General features: G+C 38.9%; 1 protein-coding gene across 1 annotated transcript in view; it reads right to left on the bottom strand.

Annotated features, from left to right (window-relative positions):
* Positions 1-23,595, bottom strand: part of NHP2 (NHP2 ribonucleoprotein) — a 231,677-nt gene extending 208,082 nt beyond the window's left edge. Inside the window, exon 1 of the mRNA XM_044069935.1 lies at positions 23,320-23,595. Coding sequence (XP_043925870.1) covers positions 23,320-23,494 — 175 coding nt within the window. The 5' untranslated portion in view covers positions 23,495-23,595. The remainder of the gene's footprint in view (positions 1-23,319) is intronic.
* Between the last annotated feature and the right edge of the window lie 2,753 nt (positions 23,596-26,348).

Below are 26,348 nucleotides of genomic sequence, written 5' to 3'. Positions count from 1 at the left end.
AAAATCCACCAGATTAAAATCAGGTTAGTGCTTTCATGCAGTTCTCTGTACTTCATCAGACCATACAATACAAAAGGAATGAAGCTCTCTTATATAAGAAATAGAGTCAAACAATTAAATTAAACAGCCAATACACTAACACTGAAATAATCCATTTCTGTTCCATTAATTCTACTCGAGTCAACAAATCACCACCTCCAAGGGTAACATCAAGTTTTTTAAACACCAAAAACACAAAAACTGAGTTGGACATTCATTAATATGCTTAGCTAAAGCATTAAGTGGCATGCATAACGAATGGCCCTTAAATGTTCTAGTATCCTCTCTTTCAAGGAACAATTTGTTTTTCCTATATAAAAGGACATGCAAAGTTTGCACGTTGTCAAATAAACCAGATTCTCAGATGTACAATCTAATATTTTGCAGTCAGTTGTCGTGTAATCACCTGCTCTGCTATTAACAAACAATATTACAATATTAACAATATTATTAACAAATGCCTAACAGTCAGGCAAGACTCTTGAAGGTGGCAATGAATGGAGAGAGGTGGACAGAACTGATGACTCCATGTAGAAAATGGGAAAAAGGAGGTCGATAACTGCTGTTGTGCTGTCATCTGACTGTGTGACGGTACTACTAAAAGTCCACCCTACCATTTGCCACACCTTCCTTTTGCACCTACAGCCCAATCATACCCCATTTCATCAAGCAATATTTGCTCACACAAATTCATGCATTAAAATATATTAGAAAATAGGCAAATGATATACGTCACACTACTAGAAAATAAATGTTCCAGGAAAAAAAAAATGTAGTCCACTGCTTCATGGCAGCATATTAAGCTGCCACGAAGCACATACTAGGAAACAGAACAAAAAGGGCACCATTTTCTTACATTTGCTAAATGTAGCTTCATACATGAGTGTGTGCGTGCGAAAGAGAGGGGGAGAGAGAAAAAGAGAGATTCAGCAAGTAAGGGTTAGAAAACTAGCAAGAGACTTAATGTACACCTCAATTTTTTGCTCAAGAAATTAGGATAAAGCTGAAAACAGTAGGGAAAAAAAAAAAACACCTAATACAATTTTAAATGCAACCTTATTTTACCAGCAACATGAATTTTCAGCACAATAAGAAGCATTAAGCTACAATATCTGGCTTCACTGACAATAAGTCCAGAAAATGAGCACACAGTAAAATTAGAGGCAACTAAGATGTCTGTGTGTGGGAGGGTCTCTCAATGCCTTGCACTGTATGATTTTTTTCATTCATCTGATCATAATGAAACACCTTAAATATACTTTGCAAAGAAAGTAGCTGTAACTGCTGGACAACTGTGTGTTGTCTGTGCTTCTGCAACTGTCTCTCTTCTATGTGGTCACGAGTGAGCAGCGTTTCTACTTTTGTCTTTTTTCAAATTTCTTCTAATCAATGTTAGATATAGATAAGCACACTCCATAAGAAAAAAAAGATACAACTGCACAATTAATTAATATATAAACTTTATACAATAAAAACAGCCACGTCCAAATGTGCAGCATACAATGAAATATTATACAACTTATCAAATAAACCTGTAATATTGGAGTTAAAAACTTAGCTTAAGATGGGGAAGAAGGGAGTAACACATTAAAGTAGACAGGTTCTATGCAAAGCAAGAGGTCATAAATGTTAGAGTTGAGCAATACACCTAAATATCTGAAATACATATGAATGATGGGAGGACAGCAAATGTACTAGCAAGGAGGTTATTACAGTATCACAGGTCATTAAATCTTTTATTTAAGGAAACCCAGAGATACCATAATAATTTACAGCCTCCAAAATAAGAAGTTTACCATCAACATGTGCTTAATTACATGCATTACATGTAGAAGGAAGAGTAGGAAAAGAAAGAGACTAATTTAGCAGGTGAAATCTAGGCATAATTTAAAATCATAACTTCAGTAAAAATTGAGAGGTAAATATTGGATTTTATTTTTGTTTGATTAATGAACAGTTTGTGAGTTGAGAGATGGTTCAGATTTTTTCCAGTAAAATGGAAGGAGAAAGGAAAAAATGTTTGTATCTCTACAAGTATTCAATATAAATGTGTCAGATGCTAGTGATTGCCAGCATTGTTTAAATACAATAAGGTTATTGTTGTCTAATTGAGGAGTCTAACTGAGGAGTATCATATTTTTATGTAAGAGCTAACAGATTTGATTCAATATGGGGAGATAATCCTTGGGGAGCTATAATTTCAGCCTTATGTTTTCAGCCAGTAGTGGAGTGTGTGAAACAAAGCCCATGACCACATTATTGTTAGAGAGAGGGAAGACAGAAAATCTATCACTTGACTAATTTAAAATTACGATTTAAATGCATTGGTTGTAAAAGTTCGATGCATTAAAACCTAGCATATTAAACAAGTTTCTGAAGTAGGTGGACTTTCATACTTATGAAGTTATGCACCTATACATTTTTAATGTCACTTGGTTTTGTGAAAGGCAAAAGGGTTACAGTTGTAGCAGAGCATGTGATTACACAACAACTGACTGCAAAATATTAGAATTTGACAAGTAGTTAAGGCTTTTTACTAGTCTTCTGCATTAATAATTAGACAGTATAAGGGAAAGTCAGGTAACTCTAACCCTACCTGGTTCTTTGTTGCAGTTACGCCTTACTGTAGGCGATAACTGGTAAACCTGGGAGACCAAATAAAATATAGGCAAGGTAGAGTTTACATTAGAAAAGAACTTTATAGGGACATCTTACGAAAATTAGGTAAAATGGGATACAATTTTTGGTATAATATTCATTTTGAAAAGAAAAATTAAGCTCATCCCACCAATTGTGATGGTCCGAGTCCTAGTCAGGCTGCCAAGGAAAGCTGGAGGGCGAGTCAATTTTAAACAGGTTCATCTATGAAATACATAAGAATTCTATTGATTTCTTTATGACAGCAGTCCTCTAGTTTATAGTAATTTGGGTTTAATGTGAGTACTACAGATTTGTTAGGATTGAGTTGGCAGTTGGAGAACTCAGAGGAGATAGAGACTAGGTCAGAATTAACAGAAGAGATATGCATGTTAGTATCAGCTGTGAAGGCACATAAAAGGTACAGAGATATTAATAATGTCAAGTATAAAATGAGAATTTTAAATTAGAGACAAACAGGGGGTCAAATACAGTAGAGAGTCTATCATAAACCTCAATTATCCAAACGCAAGCCTTACAAAGGTTTTGGGTAAAAAAAATCAAAGTCTGAATATGTAAACATCATACATATTCGCTTGTGTCTGTTTTTTGAGCTTGTAGCCTGCGTGTGTGAGAAAAATATTAGTTACTGTCCACTGGAATCACTGAATGGTCGAAAAGCATGCAGAAAAACACTGATTTTTGCAGGGGGGTTTTTATCTGATTCAATGTATGCTTGATTATCTGAACTACCCTAGGTCCCAATTAGTTTGGATAATTGACTCGCTGGATAAAGGTAAAAGGGGGTAGCCTTGTCAAGCCCCATTAAGATATTGCACAAGATAATGTCTTATTAATGCAATTTTAAAATTTTGTTAATAAATTATATTGATTCTAATGCAAGGGTATGGTTGTTAATCTGGTTTTCTGAAAACAAAATAGACTAAAATGGCAAGATGATAGAAGGGTGGATGAATTTTAACCTCTTGGCCAGTACGGAAGTGTATCTTTTAAGTCAACATTTACGAGTACAATTTGTCCGGTTTTCGAATAAAAAAAGCATATGCCTGTGTTTCTGTCTATAGGTGGGCAAATCTGTCTGTGCCTATGCATCCATAACTTATAATTTAGATGCAAAACACAAACAATTACACATGCTACAGCAAGTCTGAAACATCAGACAGAGGAACTACTTTGCATAAAAAAAAAAAAAAAAAAAATGTAGGGCTTCCAAAATGGCTGCACACTGATAAAGAGCTTTCAGCTCTCCTACTGTGAAAATCTGAGATAAGAGTTAACAATTCTGCCAGCTGGAGAAAAAAAAACAGTTAGTGGCTAGTAAACACACCACCTGGATACCAGCAAAAGTAGGTCAAGCTTCAGTTTTTGCACAAGAGATGGCTTCCAGTAATTTAGAAGGAAAAAAAAATCAAATGTACTCAGAAGTGCTGAAAATAAGAAAAAAAAATTGGAGTATATCAACTCAAATAACAAATGGCCGACAAAAAAGCTCATAAGATTTAACAAGAAATTCAAATGAACTGATAAAACTTCAAAGGAAACAGAAGCTGAAACGAAGAAAAGTCTGGCTGAGTACAAGACTCCTCAAGAAGAGCTGTTTCAAAAAAAAAAAAAGGCTGAGCTGGAAGACAGTATACAGAAGAAAGCATCTGGACATGTAATTCACAACAGGATTTGTTAACTGAAAGGGCACCGAGTGCATGCTCCAAACCTGGCCATGAAGAAGCAACCAAGACCTGTATTACTAAAGATGTCATACCAGAAGAGTCAATCCTGACAAAACTGTGGCAGATGGGAAAGTACTAAAAACTGAAGACAGAAAAGTGTTTGTAAAAAATGATTATTCACTGTACAGCAGAAGCAAATGAATCCCAGTAATTAGAGAATGTAGAGGGGCAGGTGTGAGATTCAAGATGCTGTATCCAACTGTCTTCATAATATTTTATTAAACGGAGGGTCAAAGACATTTTTGATACTGAACAGGCTAAGGAAAAAAAAGTTTATCCAACAAAAAGTGAGCCATCAAACATAATGGGACTGTTTCTCATGTTTCTGATAATAAAGCTCACAGAGACTTTGCCAATAAAATCTGCTCCTGTGCTCCAAAGAAAAATGTATGAGAGACAGAGTTCTCAACCTAAGCACTCAAAAAGCATCTTATAGCCCAGCACGTGCTCAGACGTAATAGCAAGCACTAATATACCCGGACAATGATTGCCCAGCAGGGCAAGGCTCTTTATTCACCCCTCACCAACCAAGCGACTACTATTCAGGCATGACCAAAGGGCAACTTCAGGTGCACTCTCCAGTCCAGCTGATGAATCGGGGTATCCTGAGGCAATGTTACAACTGCCTCATGTACACAGACAACCCTTTCCTCCTACCTCAAAACACTAACATATGCGAGAGATGCAATTATACAGCCAAACTGGAAGCTAAGCTGTCTCCACCCAAGACTGGAACAGACAAAAGAAGGTTAACACTTGCACCACAACTCCAGCCACACACAGACCTACTAAAAACAGCACTGCCAAACAATACGCAAATACACAAAATCATACTCTGAGGCTCTAAATAAAAACCTGAAAAAGTATCAGAAACCTCCAAAGCAGACACCCAAACAACCTGCACTTCCCATCAAACCAGACAATACATAAAACGCAAAATCAGTATGCCACACAATCACAGCCCTTAAGACAAAATAACATACCTAACACACTAGTAATAGGTGACTCTATAGTTAGGCACACTGACGTCCCACTCACTAGGCTGGGCAAGCAGAAGGTTACTGTTAGCTGCCTGTCGGGAGCCAGAATCCACCACATAACACAAGCACTCAGGTCACTCCAGAACAAGTACAAATATGACTCTGTCATTGTTCATGTTGGTGTGAATGACCAGAGACGTACCTCCCTGGACTACATGAAGAGACATGGAAGAGCTCTCTGATCATGTAGCCCAGGCTGGTATGACCCTGACCCCGAGTAGCATCCTGCCCTCACCAAGAATGATAGCTCAGTATAAAGAAAAAAAATGATCAATTTCAACAATTGGCTAAGCTTCTGGTGTCAAAGGGGATCCAGTGCCTGTCAGCCTGGGACAACATGCTCGACAAGCTGCTTTGCTTCGCAAGAGACTGCTTGCACCTGTCACCCCTAGGCTTTTGAATACTGGCCAAGGCTCTTGCTGCCCCCATAGTGCCATTTTTAGACAAGGCTCAAAAGTCAAACCCACCTCCGTAAACAGCACAATTAACAAAAAACTGAGGGTTATGCTACTCTAACGCCAGGAGTTTAAATCTCAAAATGCACGCGCTCGAAGCACTCCTCAGTACAGAGAACATTGACATCTGTGTAGTAACTAAAGCCTGGTTCAAGGCTCCAGAGAGCACCCCAGCACTACTGGGCTGCAACTCGTATCACACGTTACAGCCACAGAACACGGACCGAAACACAAAAGGAGGGTGTGTTATCCATATTCATCAAGGATACCTACACCGCCAGGTTTAGTGGCGCAGCACGATACCTCTGAGATCATGCATGTGCAACATCGGGCAAATTTGCAATGTAAATTGTGGCCTGCTACAGATCACCCTCCATGACCCAGGACCACGACTCCACCTTTCTGGAGACACTGGAAAACATGAAGGTTCTACCAAACACCCTGATATTGGGCTATTTCAATTACCCTACCATTCACTGGGAAAACTACTCTAGTACAAATTCCAAGGCCCAGCGCTGCCTGGAATTCATAAACTCAAACACCCTGGATCAGCTGGCAAACTCCCCTACCAGAGGTGAAAACATATTGGACCTGGTCATCACTAACATGGGCAACAGGTGTTCCACACCGGAGGTCAACCCATCACTGGTTAGATCAGACCACACTCTGGATGTCCACACCCCTCCACCACCCCAAACTAAGGAAACCACAGTAAAAAATCTAAAGCAAACTTCACCTTACTTAAGACAGAGGTGGTAAGTTTCACAGCCCCCACGCTAAAGGATAACGCTGCCCAAGATGTAGAAACCTTTACAAATGCACTCTGAGCACCTACAAGGATGCATGGATCGTGCCATCCCTAGCAAAACCAAGACTCACTCCTCTAAGAGAAGGAAACCAATTTGGTGGACCCCTGCAATAAACAGGCTATACAATAGAAGGAGGAAACTAGTTCAGAAAAAAAAGCAAGTCCCAAGAAGGAAAGACATCCCAGATCAGTATCAGTAAGAAATTGAGGTCCCTCATGAAATCATCCAAGGCTAACTTCGGAAGAAAAATAGCCAAGGATTCAAAAAAGATAACCACAAAGCCTTCTTTAGCTATGTAAGAATCTAAGTGGCAACTCGCACATATGCCCTGAACTAGTGCAAAATAGCACAAAATATACCGAATCTACTGATATTGCCAACATTCAGTGCAAACGTCACCCCACTCTCACCTCCAAAAGGGCCCACAACAATACTGGAAAGATGTAGTGTCCCAAAAGTCAGACGCACAGGTGAAAACAGCCCTTTCAAAAGCCAAAGACACAGCATCAATGGGACCAGATGGTGTGCCAGGCTGCGTCTTGCACGAACTACAGAGCGAACTAACCCCCCACCTAAACACGCTGTTCAACCTTAGCCTCTCTCACAGGCTACGTGCCCAAAGAATGGCGCACAGCAACGGTTATTCCTCTCCACAAAGGAGCCGCCACAACCGACCCTGGTAACTATCGCCCCATAATCCTGACTAGCCTGGTCTGCAAGGCTATGGAGCACATCATCATGAAACCCATTAACAAAGACATTGGGAACCTCCAAACACTTGACCCGACCCAGTTCGGCTTTAACGGCAGATCATGCCTACTAAACCTGTCTGACTTCTCCGAGACAGTCACCAAGGCCACAGATAAGGGAAAGGTGGTTCACACAGCCTACCTTGACCTCGCCAAGGCTTTCGACACCATTCCCCATTTGGGTATTACAGAAAAACTCACCAGCCTGAACATAAACCCCCATGTCACGAGATGGGTTGCCAACTGGCTTACAGACAGAAATCACATGGTACGAATAGCGGGCTCCAGGTCAGACTCTAAACCAATCACAAGTGGTGTCCCGCAAGGCTCGGTCCTGGGACCCCTACTGTTCGGCATATACTTCTCAGAAGTACAGGCAAACACAGGAGGACTATGGCTAACCAAGTTCGCCGATGACTGCAAACTGGGAGCCATAACTGACTCTCTGGCTGACACGGACATCCTCCAAAAAGGGCCTTACTGAGACGAACACCTAGTGTCAAAGTCATGGCCTCAAGCTAAATGCCAAAAAATGGATAGTCATCCTGTTTGGGAAAAACAAAACACCCATGAATTACCACATAGGTGGCAGCCCCCTTAGCATCAACAGGTCCATCCCACAGAACAAACATATCATCCAAAAACCTGGTGTAAAATTTGATGTGCTCAAAATAACATGAAGAAAAATGAAATTTCTTTCTGGAAAAGGATTACGAAAGTAAGAGGTTTGTCATGCATTTTAACATTTTAAATAATTCACATGTTCAGTATTCATTATAAGTGTATTTCTCAGCATTTTCTACTATATCTATTTTTAGTACTTAATTACACATTTGTTTTAACATGCTCAACATATTTGAATATTTATTGTACATTGTCATTTTATGAAGCAGTGCTTATATATAGTGTGTTTTTTAGGGTGGTGTGTTCCATGAACTTTTTCAGTTTGTACATTTTGTCTGCTTTTTAAATTCAGTGACTGTAAATATTCTGCTCTTAATGAGATAATGGATTAGTTTATAACTGGGTGGAACTTCCTTCTTATACAGTTTAAACAGGAATTAACTATGTGGGGTAAATTGTCTGAGGAAGTCTAGATCTTTCTGGACAAAAGTGCTCATCCTTGGATTTTTTTGGTCTGAAGTTAATAAAGTGGATTCTGCATTCTACAACTGTGTGGTTATTTGCAGTCTGCATTACTTTGAGTGGGTTCAATCCAGCTACTTCTTCTGGCTTTTGTGTTTATCTGCTTCAGTTTCTGCTTTGTGACTTTTTTTATTTTCAGTTACTGTATGTGGTAAAGACATTAAGCAGTGCCTAATTTCTTTCATCCCTTTTTTAGTATGAAGAAATGTAGACATTGCATTGCAAAAAGAGAAAAAAGGTTAGACAGAAACGTGATTAAGTAAATAGGCTGTAATCTAGGGTTGTTGAGGTGGGAGATTGGATGTAAAAGTACACAGATCACAATACAAAGGGTTGATATGTTTTCTGTTATGTTTGCATAGGTCAATGTCTGGATAAACATCTTTGGCTTAATCTAACTATTTTTAAATGGAAACAAATAAATAAGAAAACAGTGAACGCAAATGACAAGTTTTCCTTTAACAATAAAATGTTTAGTGTGTCTTTAGGAGGCCTGCAACTGAGTACTGCATTTTTTTCTCTCTCTCATGTTTCCTTGGAGAAAAGCTGATTATACAGCAATAAAAAAGCCACACCACTGGTTTCTTTAAGATTAAAAGTTAATGTTTTCTGAAACCATACAAGTTGTTTTTCACATCTCGGAGCAGAATACAGATAAAGAAACAGACAGCAGTTAGTGTAAGCAGAAGCACGGGCAGTAACACGAGTCTTAGCATGGAAAACCTTAAATTTAGGTCAGATACTGCGTGTGTCTGCAGCTTTCTGTTTTAGGACAACTATTTCTACTAGGAATAGTTGCCCCAAGTAGACGATGTACCTAGTTTTGGGTGTTTGTATTAAGTTGGCAGGTTACGATTTTTTTTTGTCCGAGGATTTTCATTGAAACAAAGTCTTAAAAAATGTGACACAGGTTCAAATAAGAACCAACTGTGTAAAAGATTAACTTGCCTAAAATAAGTGGCTGCATGCATCGCAAAAGTTGGAAACAGACATCTAAAAAGCCATCATATTATAATAACAGGTAGGAATAGTAACTTCTTACCATAATGGCAACATTTTCCATATTATCAAGGAATGGGAATGATCTCACAGGTAGACAAAAAGGAAAACATTGAATTATATTAAGAAATACAGAGTGCAAACAGCAATGCTACAGAAGACACATTTAGAAAAAATTGGAATGTGAACTTCATACAGAAAGTCTGCTGAATATCCATCCTGAAATTTTATCAGAGACAAAGGAAAAGGGAAGTACTTACATTATTTCCTAAAGAAACTCTGACAGTGACAAGAGAGGGGTAAAAAGCTAATAAATGACACACTTCTGATAGCAAGGGGCTACTAGTAAGGGAAGAGGATTACCCTCACATGAATTTCTATTTTACCTAAAATGGCTATTATGGAAAATTTGGGGACAAATAATCAGATTTCAGAAGGAAATATTACTTGTAGGCAGGGACTTGATTTTGATTTGCAACAGTGAGGATGTAGCAGGAGATCATAACTAAAATAAAAATGCAGGGTAATGAAGTACAAATGAGACAAGGGTACTTCCTCACTTACCTGTTAAAAAGAAAGGAATTTAAGGAACGGGTAGTGGAAATCTGGTAGTTATTAGGGAAGAAGTACTCCAGAGGTTATAGCTAGTGAGTGAGATAAAATGAAAATGTAGTGTAAAAACTGGGTAGAAATAAAAGAGAAAGCTATGATTAAGTAGTAATACAAACGACAAAGGTTAAAGTACTGCAGAATACGGGGAATTTCATAGAATAAAAAGCACAGATGCAGAGTACTAAAAGAGAATTAATGGAGTACCTGAATAATATGCACAAGTTTAGAAAGACTGCTATTAAGCAACTGTTTTTGCAGAATTGTGCTCACCTACCTCAATTAATAAAAAGGAAGATTTTAACACAGAATGGCGACTCATTTCTTTCACTGGAGAAATAGTTAAGAACGAGGAAGAATTTCACCAGGACTGGGATACTAACTAATGATTTTTTTCTTTGGTTATTAGCTGCTTGGTACCTTTCAACTTGGACAATATAGGCTTCCTATCGTTCCAAGTTTCAGATTTACTGAGTTTTTGTTGATCCAATGATGTGGATTTTTGTTGATCCAATGATGTGGATATCCTAGCAAGCAAGAGATTAGGGTATACGCAAGGCCACTATTAGAGTGATTCACCTAGTGAATTTTGGTTTAAATAATTCCATAGCACGAAAAACTTTTCTTTCTGTTGCCTAAGTCATTATACTAAGAAAAACTTGAAGACTATAACAAGAAAAATAACCAGGGATCCTGTAGAGGTATTACAGATATTTTGGAAATTTCATGAAAATTTGTACAAAGCAGGGAAATGTGGAAATCAACACAAACACACATGGAAGACTTAATTATGCCAAGGATAGAGGAGATGAGGCTCAACAATCAAACAGTTAAGAGAGGAGGAAATGAAATCAAAATGTTGACGTATAACCAATTTGCAGGAAAGTCTCAAGGAATTGATGGTATTCCTGTGGAAGTTTGGAAGCTAGGAGGGAGTAAGTGATAAGGGGGGGACTGTAATACCTAAAGACAGTAAAGACCCAGAGTAGGGCAATGTTAACATTTGCATCCCCTAATTCAATAACAAGGTTATTTAGGAGGTTACATGAGGGTTTAGAGGCAGAAAAATCAAAGTGGGAGGGTTCCTCTGATAAGTTATGTCTGAACACTTCGATTGCATTACCTTTAGAACCACTGGCAAAGAAAACGTGTGCATCACACACGCACGTATGTGTATATACTTATTTTTTCTTGCACACATCTGTATATCTACATTATATATACACACATTTGGTACAGTAATTTCTGACAGTTTGTAGTGGATAAAACCAGAAAAGGACATCTCACTGCTGCAGAACGTTCTGACAGTGTCTAGGTTTTTCAGGATATAAAATTAAAGAAGATAAAGCAAAGGCTACAGCTGTAAACTACATACTCGCATATAAATTGCTTCAGCAATACCCATATTTATGGAGACATCATAAAATGAAGTATTTAGGAGTATAGGTTACAAAGGATTCTGTTAAGGCAGCTAAGGGTATGTGGGAAGAGACTTAAAAAGATAATACAAAAATGGAAAAACTTGAAACTCTTGTTTATGGACAACAAGATACAAGCAGTTGAAAAAATTTAGTCTCTCCTGTTTTAAACACAGGTCAGGCATATTTTTATCAGCCAAAGAGAAGTTGTGGATAGTAATTAATAGAGTTGAAGGATTTTATCTGAGAGGGAAAGCAGGCAACAGTCAAGTGGAATAAGTTGTTTTTTCCAACAGAGTAAGGTGGTTTAGGATTACCTGATTTGAATGGATATTTTAGAACTACACAGTTAGGCTCTTATACATAACAAACATAGAAAGTTACAATAAAAAGTGGAAAGAGCATGAAGCAGGGAGTAAAAGGAAGCCAATATGGTGGTCCCCTGCCACAAACAAACTGTACAACAGAAGGAAGAAACTGTTGCAAGAGAGTAAAATCCCATGAGTGGAGGAGCTCCCTAGTCAGCCTCAGTAAAAAGCTGAGATCCCTTATAGGATTCCTCCAATGCTAGCTACGAAAACAAAATCGCCACTAAATCTAAGGACAACCACAAAGCATTCTATAGCTATGTCAAGAATCTAGATGGCAACACCCAGATCTGCTCGGAGTTACAACACAAAGGCACGAAAATTACAGAACCAACTAATATTGCCAACATCCTGGCAGATAGTTTCAGTGCTAACTTTACCCCCCTCTCACCCCCTAAAAGGCCCATATCTATACAGGAAGAATGCAGAGTCCTTGTAATCACAACTACGCAGGTAAAAGCTGCACTCTCTAAAACCAAAAACACAGCATCCATGGGACTGGACAACATCCCAGGCTGCGTTTTACACGAACTTCAGAATGAACTGGCTCCCCACTTAAGCCTCATGTTCAATAATAGCCTCGCATCACACTTTGTGCCCACTGAATGACGCACAGCAACAGTTATTCTACTCCACAAAGGGGGGGAACCACCACTGATCCCGGGAACTATCGACCTATTAGCCTGATGAGCCTGGTCTGCAAGCCCATGGAACGTATCATCATGGAGCTCAAACAAAGACATTGGTAACCTCCAAACTCTGGATCCCACCCAGTTCGGGTTTGAGAAAGGCAGATCATGCCTCCTGAACCCGATATTGAGGCAGTCACCAAAGCCGTGGATAAGGGTAAGGTGGTTCACACAGCCCATCTTGACCTCGCCAAGGCTTTCGACACCATCCCCCATTCTGGAATTATAGCTAAACTCACTAAACTAGGTATAAATCCCAACATCACAAGATAGGTTGCCAGCTGGCTCACTGACAGAACCCACACTGTAAAAGTTGCAGACTCCAAATCTGACCTCAAAGCAGTGACAAGTGGAGTACCACAGGGTTCCATCCTGGGACCTCTCCTGTTTGGTATCTACTTCTCTGAAGTACATGTTAACACAGAAGGCCTCTGGTTAACGAAGTTCGCAGATGACTGCAAACTAGGAGCCATAGTCAAGTCCTCAAATGATGTGGAAATCCTACAGAGGGGCCTCACTCAGACAGAGCCATGGCCTCAAGCTCAATGCCAAAAAGTGCAGTGTCATCCCCTTTGGTAAAAACTCTGTATCCATGAACTACCACACAGGCAGCAATCTACTTAACACCGAATGCGTGATAAGAGACCTTGGGACCCAGGTGTACAGTTGTCTCTCCTTTGATAGTCACATCAGGAAGGAAGTCCCTCTACGTGGCACATCTAATCATAAAAGGGTTCTCATCCAGGAAAAAAAAAAAAAAGAGGTCATTGTTCCCCTCTACTCAACACTCATTAGACCCATTATATAGTACAACACCCCTTTTGGAATGTACCTCACAAGACATCTGCAGCAGCTGGAAAGGCCACAGAAGTACCTTACAAAGAGGATTACTGGCCTCAAACAAATGCCCTACACTGACCGCCTCAAAACACTCCAGCTTTACTCTGTAGCATATCGCCTACTCCGAGGTGATCTCTGCCTAACATATAAAGCTATGTCAAACCAGGAGCTGTTGAACATGCTACACCTAAAGAAATCCCAATCCCTCTGAGCTACATGCTCTGGGGACCTAAACCTTGTCACCACAATAAACAGGACATGCTAGAGGGATAGATTCCTGTCCCAGAGACTTCCTATACTCTGGAACAAGCTACCCATCTATGTCAAGAAAAGTTCTTCATTAGCACTCAAGAAAAATCTTGAGTGGATGGGAAATAGGAAATACACCCCGGGGATCACTTCTCTGTCTCTGCTAGACAGTGGCACAGGAAAATAACTTTCTTGGGTGGTGTAAGCCATGGAACCTTGTTGGCTAGGCTTACGTAGGCCCTTGGGCTGATAGCCTAAGCCTAGTACCTACCTATGAAGAAATAAGGGGAAAGTAGGATTCTGAAGTAGATCCTCAAGGAGAATAGCAGTCATACTGAATACTATACTCAGCCTAGTACCTACCTATGAAGAAATAAGGGGAAAGTAGGATTCTGAAGTAGATCCTCAAGGAGAATAGCAGTCATACTGAATACTATACTCAAAAGTAGAAGAAAGTATTCTAAGAACTAAATGAAAATGGGAATGGAAAAGATATTCAGCAGTTAGGGACGACTGTAATTAGGGGAACAGCAAGTAGGCAAGAGGGGGCAGGAATTTAGTGGATGAAACTAGCTAATGAGTAAAGGTAATAAGAACAAATAATTAGAGAGGAAAAGGTAACAGAATTGGAAGAGACCAAAAAGATATTTGGACTATAGTCTAGAGACTACCTTCCCTCTCAGGAACGGATATCAAAGTACAGACAAAGAGAAAGGGATAGAGGAATCCTAAATGCACAACCTGCACTGGTACAGTTTTTAGTTGAACCTAGAACAGAAGCTGCTTTCAAAAAAGGGGTAATTAGGGAATATAAAATATTACACAACAACAATAGGAACCAGAGGAGTTTAGAAAAGATTGGGAAAAGGTTAGAGAAGCAATTCACAAGAAAATAATAGGACACGTGTGGCTCCCAAACATGCAACAAGGGCTAGAAGCTTTAGAATTTTAGCTTAGAAGTGTTTGTATAGGTATTTTTATACTCCACGTAGACTCCAAATGCTGGAGGTGGGATGGGGAGAGAGGTAAGTGGCAGTACAGAGATAAGAGAACTGGAAATTAGAACTTTAGAAATGGTAGGGGCAAATTACATAGGAAAAAATAAAAATTATAGGTGCAGTACATAGGTTCATAGCATAAACATGCAGAAACATGTTTTGGAGGAAGAATAAAGTTTAAGGGAAGGCAGGAACTGACCAACATGTACAACGGTGGATTGATTATATTGCACAACGGAATGCAGGTCTTTTATATAAATTTAGGATTGCCTGTGTCACAAGTGATAATTCAATAAATGTGTTTAAAAAAGGTCTGCAGCTGAAAGCAGTTCTACATTTTATCTGCTGAGTGAAACTGACCAAGATTCATGTATGTATCTGCAGAGTTGCTAGCAGTTTTTTCCCCCCTTCCCTCATTGCTGACTTTTCCATGCAGATTATCGGTCTGCAGCTGCAAGCAATTAATCTTGAGAGTTCTTTGCAATCTTTGCTGAGGGAAATGCAAAATGTAAAGGTAGAAGGGCAAGCAGTTCAATGAAAAAACAAAATATGAAATTACTGGAAGTGAATAGGACAGGTCTATATTATAAGACTGAAAGTGCATATGTGCGACTACATACAAGTCTACACAATGCACAAACCCTGACAATAGCGAACAGCTATGTAATGGCATTTTTCCCTAGGGAAAAAGAAAAACTTACGGGGCTGTTCGCTAAAATAAAATAAAATTTAACACCATAAACAGGTGGGGGGCTTCGCCCCTCACACCCCCCTAACTAAATATACCAACTCCGAGATCGCACTCTAGGGAAGGAAAGGGCAACTCAGTGAAGTTGGACAACTATCTCCTTGTCCTATGTCATATTCATCGAATCGGTTAAATGTGATTCGATGAATATGTGTCACTGTTTCCATATTCGCTAAGAAGCCTTTTCATGCTTCTAGTATAGACCAGAATAAGACAACAGCTTCCCTTACAGCCTGAACACTAATACATTTAACAGACGTGTATACTTTAGTTTTATTTAAACATAACCAGTACACTTTGTCTTGTACCTAAAAGTTTACGTTTTCTGAAAGCATACAAGCTGGCCTTCACACCTGGAAGTGGGATAGGGAAAAGAAAAGACATAAAATAGTGTAAGTGATAGCACAGCCTATAACATGCACTTTAGCATGAGTAACCTTAATTTCAGGTTAGGTAATTCCTGTGGGTACCAGCTGTCTCCTTAGGGCAACTGTCCCTAACTGGAGGGTTAAATTTCTTTTTTTGAAGATGTACACATTTTTGTGCATTTCTGCTAAGTTAACAGGTTATGGGTGTATACGGACAATGTATTCAGCTTTTTTGTTCAAGACTTTGTTTTAATGAGAATCCTCAATGTCACAAGTTCAAATGGAGACAAGAAACAATGGTATTAAACAGAATCAACCCGCCAAACAAATTAAACACAAAAGCTGGAAACACACACTCAATAAAACTGTCACTGATAACAGGTAGGAACAATACATTATCTTAATGGCTACACTATCCATATTATCTTGTATGGCCTTACAGGAACAGACAAAAAGAACAGAGTATTGAATTACATTAAGAAATGCAGAGTGCAAACAGCAATGCTGCAGATGTATTTGGAAAGAAAGTAGCATACAAATTTGCTAAAGAAAGTCTGCTGAATATCCATCCTGACATCCTATCAGGGACAAAGGAAGAGGGGAGTAATTACATAATTGCTACAGGACCTTCAACAGTGACAGAAAATGGGAAAAAGATAACTAGATTTGTGGTAGTAAGAGGTACTAACAAACAAGGATTAAGCTGGCATGTAATTATATCCACTAAAAACTTACTATGATGCTTAAGCAATTCTTGGGAGAAAAAATCAGCTTTCAACAGAGAATATTACTTACAGGTAGGTACTAAAGCTTGATTTGCAACAGTGAACATGCATCTGGGAGACCCAGAAGGGAAAAATATAACAAGACGGTATATTTTGGAAGAAATGTATGAAAACATTTGGTAAGGAAGATGTGACTGCTGTAATAAGAACTCAGATATATTTCTCAGGAATGTGTACACTGAACTAAAAGCTTTGGCACATACCCAATAATTACTTCAAATCTTGCAATAACAACATCCAAGATAAAAATACAAGGTAATGAAATAAAAACGAGACAGCAACACTCCCTCCAACTACCTGTTAAAAATAACAATTTAAGGAATAAGTAGTGGAAGTGATTCACAAGAGTTAAACATTTTGTCAGGAGTTACAGCTAGTGAGTAGAATAAAATGAAAATGAGTTTAAAATATGGCAGAAATGAGAGAGAGATGGTTAAGAAGTAAAACACATTTTTGAGAGTGGCTGGCAAAGGTTAAAATACAACAAAAGGGAATCTCACATGAGCAGACGCAACTGCAAAGTGCTAAAGAGAAGATAATGGAGTGCCTGTATAATATGCACAAGTTTACAAAGACTGCTGTTAAGCAACTATTTTTTTTGATAAATCTGGAGCACAACTTTTAGGACAACAACTCAGGCAACAGAAAGTGGACAGGGTTGTTGCCAAGCTTAGGGAGCCCATAACAATAAAAGTAACCAGAGAGCCTGTAGAATTAAAGATATTTGGGAAAATTTATGAAAATCTGTATAAAGCAAAAATCAAGAAAGAGCACAACTGCAAACACTTATGGAAGAGTTAAATTATGCCAAAGTTATTGGTACAGGAGGCACAACAATTAACAGTTAATGTAAGAGGCCATGAGATAAACATTGTGTGCGCATTTGAGATACATATATACACACACACACACACACACACACACACACACACATCTGTAGGAAGCAGGAAAGTTGCCAGGAACAAATGGTATTCTATGAGGAAGTTTGGACATTAAGAGGGAAGAAAATAAGAAAGTGATAGAAATCTGAAAGGTTTTTATTGAACAGCATTTTAAACAGGTTTTTATTAAACAGCATTTTAAAAAGAAGGGAAGCACCAACATCTTGGAAAAAAGGTGTGGTGGCTATAATACCTAAAGACGGTAAAGACCAGTCATACCCAACTTTATATCGACCCATTTCAATTTTAAACCATGGTTATAAAAAGTGCAGCTAGCCATCCAGCAGTATAAACCCTGGATCTAGAGGCTTGTCAATGCTGAAGTGACACCCTGACCCCACGTGCAAAATACAAGATAAAGGGGTTATGGAAGGATAGATTTAAAGTGTTTATGTCTATACTAGCTAAAAGAATGGCAAAGGTGTTTCCATAATTGACAGATATGGACCACTGTGGTTTTGTGTGCGTGTGGGCAGGGGGAAAACATTTTACAACATTAGCAGGACAATGATGATCCAGAGGGAAGAAGAAATGTCGCTGTTATTGCTGGGTTTAGATTCAACGAAAGCATCTGAAAGAGTAAGCCGTGATATTAACAGTGGGCCAATAGAAGCATATGCACTCCCTGATGCAACAATAAGGTTAATTAGGAAGATCTATGAAAGAAGGAAGGTAAGAATTCACACGGGAGAGTTCCCAGGATATATGACAGAATGAAGGCAAGAATTGAAGTGGGAGGGTTCCCTCTGATAAGTTGTGCCTAAAGAAAGAAAGAAAGCAATCAAGCAGGCAGGCAGGCAGGCAGGCGTGCCCCCCCCCCCCCCGTTATCGGATTTACATTTAGACCCATTGTCAAAGAAACAAAAGGAAATCAGAAATCCAAGGATATAATGGTGTGACAATTAAGAAAAGTTGGCTTCATTTGCAGATATTATGTTGTACCTGATAAATCCAGAAAAGGACATCTCTGTGTTGTGGAACACTTTAGACAGTTTCAAGTCTTTCCAGAATATACAATTTATTTACTGACATTTGTTACGCAGGTTAGTCCAGCTGGGCTTGTGGCCTGTTTTCAGTGGAGACCCAAGGAGAAAAGTTCCAAGAAACATAACAGTTTACAGAAAAATGACACTATATACATTCACAGTATGACAAGATATTGACTATGCAATAACAATTGGAATTCAACAGCAAAATGCAACACTAGTTATATCTATCCTAAAGTTTACAGGAGTAGAGATTTAAAATTTACAAGAGTTTTGTCCATCAGAATGAGTATACAGTAGAGAAATATCCCCCAATACAGGGAATATATTGTTGAGAGGGGGGTTACAGACATGGTTCCCAAGAGGAAAGAGAGGAGTTAAGTTGGGGCCTGACAAGGACATATTTTGGTGTTAAGCAGATGAAGTTTAAGTTTTTCTTGAAAGTGGGATGGGTGAATGGTGGAACATATGTCTCTAGGAAGTTTGTTCCAAATTTGGGTGATGGAGTGTTTATATAAAAGAGTTTGCCACTTCTTTCCTAGGTTGGTAGGTGTGTAGAAGTTGCTGATTAGAGGTACGGAGAGTGCGAGAAGTTGTGTACACAGACTGCAACAATAAATTGAGGAATTCAAGCCAGTGGAGGGATGCAAGGGCTAGACAGTGAGGAGTATTGCAAGTAGAGTTTGTGATGAATCTGGCCATCTTATGGCAAGTTTGTTAAAGGTTGCAGTTTGAAAACTGGTAAACACAGGGGCAGCATAAAGAAGGGAGGGGAGGAGAGCTTGTGCAAGGGAGTCTCTAGCATTTGGAGTTAGAAATGTTTTGTTACAATATAGTAAACCTAGTTTCTGGTTTGTCTTTTATACACTGGAGAAGGTGCATATTAAATTTTAGTTCATCATCGAGGATGACTCCAAGAAGTCTTGTGAGCTTCAGGTTTAATAATTGTGTTATTAGAGGAAGTAATAGAAAAGGAGGGTTTGTGGTGAGAAAGAGCGGGGAGAAATAGTAACAGTTTGGGTCTTTTTAGGGTTGAGGATGAGTAGGTTACTGGTTAGCCACTGTCCAGTAGATAAAAAGGTATGTTGAGTGAGTGCATGGAGTTCAGAGATGTTGTCTGAGATGGAGATGAGAGTGAAAACGTCGGCATATTGTATGAGGGAGGATTGTTTACATGATGAGTGGAGGTCATTGGTGAAAATATTGAACAGGAGGGGGCCAAGGATGGAGCCTTAGGGAACTCCAGTTGGGACAGGTAAGAATGGAGAAGAGGAAGAGAGCCATTTAACAGACTGCTCTCTGTAGGATAAGTAGCTGGAGAACCAGGCTAGGGAGGAGAAAGATAGATTAAGCCTTGCAAGTTTAGATAGCAGAAGGGGGTGGGAGATGGTGTTGAATGCTTTGGAAAGGTCTAGGAAGAGACAAGAGATGAGTCTGTTGTTATCCAGGGCCTCAGTAATGGTATGGGTAAAGGATAGGAGGGCAGTAGTTGTACTATGGTTGAGACGAAAACCATGCTGGGTGGACGTTAGAAGATTGTGGTGAAGGAGGTGTTTTAGAAGTTGAGAGTGGATGCATTTTTCAAAAATTTTAAAGAGGGGGATAGGATAGCTATGGGCCAATAATTAGACGGGTCTGTGGAATTACCACCTTTGTGTAGAGGTATAGTGAAAAAGGATTTCCAAAGGGTAGGTACATTGGATTCCTGAATGGACCTACTGATTAGTACAAACACTGAGTAAGCTACTGAATCAGCAGCCAGTTTGAGGAAGGTAGATTAACAGTGGAAGGAGAGCAGGGTTTGAGCTTAAGAAGACTAGAGTGGATGTAAGGAAGTAAGCACAGGGTGTAAGGAGAAAGTATTAAGAGTTAGATGGGTTGGGAGGGGTAGGCTGAGGAGTAGTGTTACCACTGGATGGTAAGAATGCCTGAACAGTGTCAAAGTGTTTATTAAGTAGGGTAGCTGTTTCCAGAGGGGTTATATTTGGGTAGGGGAGGGATTTGAGAATTAGCCCGGAAAAATAATTTTATTAATGGTCGACCAGAACTTATGAGGGTTGGATTTGTTATTTAGGTGGGCAAAGGTAAATAAGGACTTTTTATCAGCACTGATTTGTTTCTTAGTAAGATTTCTACAGTTGTGAAGTTAGGGTAATTCCTTAGTTTTAGTCCAGGTTCCCAAGCTTTATCTCTTTGGAGATTAAGGAATTAAGTTTATTTGGAAACCCAGGGAGCATAACTGGGTTTTATTCTAATCTTTCGAGAGAGAGCAAGAGAAAGTTTTGGGTATTCAGGGAGATGCTACTGAAATTATCTACTGCTTCATTTAGAATGATGTGTAAGGAAAGACCAGTCAGTGGAAGACAGAATAGAGTTAAACTGGGTTATACTGAAGTTTGAAAGTTTGCGACAGTCTCCATAGAGGTTAGATTTAGCACGTTGGGAGGTGTATCTAAGGACAGAGGTGGGTAGGCGGTCACCAAGTTGCTCTCGTAATGAAGATACAACAAATGTTACAGCACTAAATGATGTACCTGCACATTAATTGGTTCAGCAATACCCCTATTTGTGGTAACGCAACAAGACAAAATATTTAGGCAACAGCCATACAGAATATTACATTTATAAAGAAAGTATTTAAGAACCAGGCCAACATGAAAATGGAGAAAGGAGATTTTGCTGTTAGGGATGACTGCAAGCAGGGGTACACAGAATAGGCAAGAGTGGGCTGGAATTTACTGGCAAAGGAACCATGGAACTGACAGCAAATAACTACAGGGGGGAAGTAACAGAATGAGATGAGGCCAAGAAGACATTTGGACTGCTGGCTACAGACTGCCTTCTCTAACAGTGACTGATATAGTGAAGGTAAAGAGAAAGGGATAAAGGAATCTTAAGTGAAAGACCTGCTCTAGTACAGTTTTTAGTTGAATCTAGAATACAAATAGCTATTTTAAAAAATGAATAATTAGTAAAGCATATAAAAATTGGTACAATAACTATGAGAACTAGAGGAGGTTAGGAAAGAACAGTCTCTCTTCCCAAAGAAACAACAGAAGGACATATGTATTGCTCTAGACTATGTAACAAAGTCTAGAAGACACTTGGATTTTTGCTTGGAAGTGTATTCAATAATATTTTTATACCCCAAACAGACTCTAAAGAATTTTTCCTCAGGTAGATGGCACACACACTGGAAGTGTGATGGGGAAGAAAGAGGTTCATGGGGTCATTGATTAGTACTAGGCTAACTGCACTTCTGGGCCATTTTAAGCCTAGTCAATTACCCCATGTGAGAATCAAACCCTGTACCTTGTGTCTGTAAGGTAAACACCTTAACCATTATGCCAACCTCCACCCCCTGGGGACATAAAAATTTCCTACAGTGTATTCTGTCAGAAATGGTTGAGAAAGTATGTATCACTAAAGAAATTATTCTTTTGAGCTGAGACACAGGACCTGGGCTGCCTAGATATATTACGGTCTTCTTAAGTTTAATCCTGGCTGCTGCCCAAAAAGCCATTACCAGAAAATGGAAATCCAGAGTACATTTTTTGGCTAGGCTTATATAGGCCCTAGGGCCAATAGCCTAGTACCTACCTATAAACCTAAGTTTAAACCAACTGTACTTGAAGTACTGGATATTTTTTAACATAAAAAAGAACTGGAAATTGGATTTTTAGAAAAAGGATGGAGCAAATTACATAGAAATAAATGGAAACTGTGGGCACAATACATGCAGAATAATAGGAGGAGAGAGGTTTAAGGGAAGGCATGAATTTAACGAGTTATGTTGGACACAGTTTTATTTTATATGCATATTTGCCTTGGTCTTAAATGACAACTTAAAAAAAAGTGTTAAAAATATAAGAAATGTACATACTAATGAAACAATCCAAGATAGCCCATTACAGGGTCAGTAATACTCTCTGGGGTGGGTGTTATCAAGAATTAACAGACCTTTCAAAGGTGGTAAGGTCTAAACATGGCTGGGCAGTACAGTATTTATTTACCTGACAACACCCACCTGAAGAACATTAGTGGTGCTTAACACACAGTCAATCAACATTACTACCCCACAAAGGTTATACTCTCTCGTCCTTATACCAACCCATCTAGAACTATCTGGATACTACTATGCTTCCACCACCTTGAATTTAAATTTACCACGACACCGTCTACACAAACACAAGAACAATGATTACTACTAGTCAACCCCCCTAATGTTCCTAGCAAAATCTAAATAATCAGAAATATTCAATCCGCTATATCAGCTAGAAACAATTTCTACTCCATTTTAATTCTGACTTCGCTCGTCCTGGTTTGCACATAATACTACTTAGAGAAAAGGGTATCTTCAGTTTTGAGCTCAAATCACAAACAGAAATACTTTAACCTTAACAAATGCAAATATAGATCTGTAAATAAAAACAACTGTCACGCAAATGTTGCATGCAGGAAAACAGGAATCATATCAGAGTTCTAATAGAAAGCTGAGCTATCTGTTAAAGATTCCAATTGTTAAAAAGTAAAAACAACATTCTCAATAACATTCTCAATTTTTAAAGTGCTCAGAAAGTAAAGACCATGTAATCCCCACCCCTCTAAAATTAAATTAAAAAGCTTGTTTGTTACACATATGCTGAAAAACATTTATTTAACCTGTGTTTCTCCACCACCAACCACTCACGTGCTCACCTTTTTTGACACACTTATATAATTTCTTGCTCAACTTGCGAGAGGCTAACGGGCTAGCGATCGGATTAACAAAAGCCACCAACTCTTGATACGTCCTCTCCACATGAGGGTCAGCCATGGAGGAACAGGCCGGCTCCTCATCTGGATCGTGCTTTTCTTTCTTAATTTTTGTCATAACTACTTAGTGTAATTAACACACACCAACAATAAAGCACTTCACTTACCGCGAAGCACAGTACACGGAAGCAGAATTGTATGGGACCAAGAGACGATTTCCGTTTCCAGTGGGCGCTCTCTCTCTATTTATTTATTTATTTTTTGTTAAATGTAACTGTACTCCTGGCTCGTTAAACCGGAAAACAAATGCATTCCAAGCTACTTAGCTTTCAGATCTTTCATTATTTGAAAAATATATGTTTTTTTTTTCTTTTTTTTTTTTTTTTTGGGGGGGGGGGGTTATGAAGGTTCAACTGAACAAACATCGTTCTCTGAGACAGGTGCGCATTGCAGGTTATGGCTCAATGCTTGTTCTCTGAGACAGGTGCGCGTTGCAGGTTCTGGCTCAATGCTTAAGAACAAGAATGCTGGGCGGGGGGCGAAGTTAACTTTTGCTCTTATAAATTTAGAAAACTAATATAATACGGTTTGCATTAACGCGCATTTCCTGAAGTTTACAAAGACTAACGTTCATAACTACTTATGCCATGATTTAGTGACTTCTGTACGTAATGGTTTGCCAGAAAACTGAGCACATTAAAACTGTGTGGGAAAAAATCTTGGACATTTGAGAGATATAAATTGTTGCATAGTACCCTTAGGGTGCGCAGTTGTAAACTCAGCTCATGGTTGTATTTAGCGCATCTACATTGTGATCTTGTCTTTCTATATACACATCTACCATTACCTTTCTTGTGCTGATTAATTTATTTAGATACATAAGAGTATTACAATCAACGACCGTCGAAAGATGATACTACAATAAAAAATAATATATAAGTAGATTTAAAACTTAATAAATGCCGTAGCATCATGCAGTCGAAGGCCTCTCAACTGTCTCTGATTTTCATGGACGTTGCTGATTTTTGACTAAAATTTTGGCACTATCCCATTTAATCCCTCCTAATACTTGTGACGTGTGGGGAAAAGAAGGTAAACTAGGCATACTCTTTGTACTCTACAGAGTACATTTTCATTTGTACCATTCAAAAACGTAGCTTTTTCAGACTGTATTATGCCTTCATCTGTCTAAAAGTGATCCATGTAATTTACAGGTTTGTTTTTTTTTTTACAGAGAGGCTTGGTAATCTAAAAATAATATATTTAATATTTTAGAGGAGACCAGTGGAAATGATGTGTACATTTATTAACTGCAGGGGGAGGGCAACATTTTTAAATGTGTCCATTTTTTAGATGCCAGGTGGGTTGCTATTACATTTAGGAAAAACTGAGCATGTGAATTTGATAAAGAAAGGTTTTTAAGATAGCTATTCAGAGGAATATCTGGAACAAAGGAAAAGGTGAGAACTTAAATTAACTGCAATAGGAGCTCCAATAGTGATAAAAGAGGATAAAAAAAGATAATTGTAGATTTGTAGTATTGGGAGGAGGATTACACTAGCATGTATTTCTATTCCAAATAAAACTGCTGTAATGTAGGTTTAGAAAATTCTGGGAGAAATAATTAGCTTTTAGCAAGGAATATTACTTGTAGGTGGGGACTGTGATTTGATATGCAGCAGTGAGGATGTATCTAGGGGCCCAGAGGGGAAAATGTTACCAAAGAGGGTAGATATTAAAGAAATTTATGAAAGTATTTGGCACTCATCAGGCCCATAATTGAGTACAATGCCCCTTTTGGGATGTACCTTACCAAACACCTGCAGCAACTGGAAAGACCCCAAAAGTACCTCACCAAGAGGATCAAAGGGCTTAAACAGATGCCATATGCTGCCCGGTTAAAGAAACTCCAGCTCTACTCAGTGGCATACCGCCTGCTGAGAGGTGACCTGTGCCTGACGTATAAGGCCATGTCCAACCCGGAATTAAGGGACATGCTGCACCTCAAAAAATCCAAATCCCATCGAGCTACACGCTCGAGAGACTTGAACCTCAGCACTGAAATAAATAGGACATGCTGGAGGGACAGATTCATAATCCAGAGGCTCCCTTCACTCTGGAATAAAATCCCAGTCCAGGTTAGGCAGAGTCCCTCATTGACTCTTTTCAAGAGGAATCTTGATGAGTGGATGGGAGATCGTAGGTTTACCCCGGGTATCACTTCTGTGTCACTGTTAGACAGAGGCACAGTATACTAACCTCGAAAAAGGGCATAGCAAAATTAATTTAAAATGGGTGGCGAAAGCCAAACATACTCTGGCTAGGCTTATAAATGCCCTAGGGCAGATAGCCTAGTATGAACCTATGGAAGATGTGAATTCAGTAGTAGGAGTCCGGAGTGAATTTACATATTATTCTCCAAGATACAAAAACTGGGCTAGGCTAGAAATAACTGTTTCAGATCATGCACCAATAATAACTAAAATAAAAATGCAAGTAATGAAATAAAAATGAGACACTGGTGCTTCCCCACATATCTGTTGAATAAAGAGGAATGTAAGGAATAGGTAGTGGAAATGATTCGGGAGTTGTTACTGAAGGTAGAAATTTATTTTGAAAATATAGCAAAGGAGTCAGATAAAATTAAAGCAGAGTTTAAAATAGAGTGTAAATGAGAGATATGACCAAGAAGTAACAAGAATTATATAGAGGGACTGGCAAAGGTAGTATAGTAGAATAGGGAGAATTGTACAGAACAAGAGGAGGAGCAATTGCAAAATGCTAAACAGAAAACGGGATTACCTTGAAAATACCCATGAGTTGAAAAAGACTGCTGCTAAGCAGCTGTTTTTTGATAACTCCAGAGCACAAAAACTTTTAGCACAGCAACTCTGGCAACATAAAGTAAAGGGGGTTGACACCAAGCTTAGGGAGCCTGTAACAAGGAAGATAACAACAGATCCTGTAGATGT

The sequence above is a fragment of the Protopterus annectens genome, chromosome 4.part0, assembly GCF_019279795.1.
Source record: "Protopterus annectens isolate FY-2018-M chromosome 4.part0, PAN1.0, whole genome shotgun sequence".
Classification (NCBI taxonomy): Eukaryota; Metazoa; Chordata; order Ceratodontiformes; family Protopteridae; genus Protopterus; species Protopterus annectens.
The sequence above is the reverse complement of the archived record's forward strand: the minus strand, read 5'-3'. Positions and strand labels throughout refer to the sequence as shown.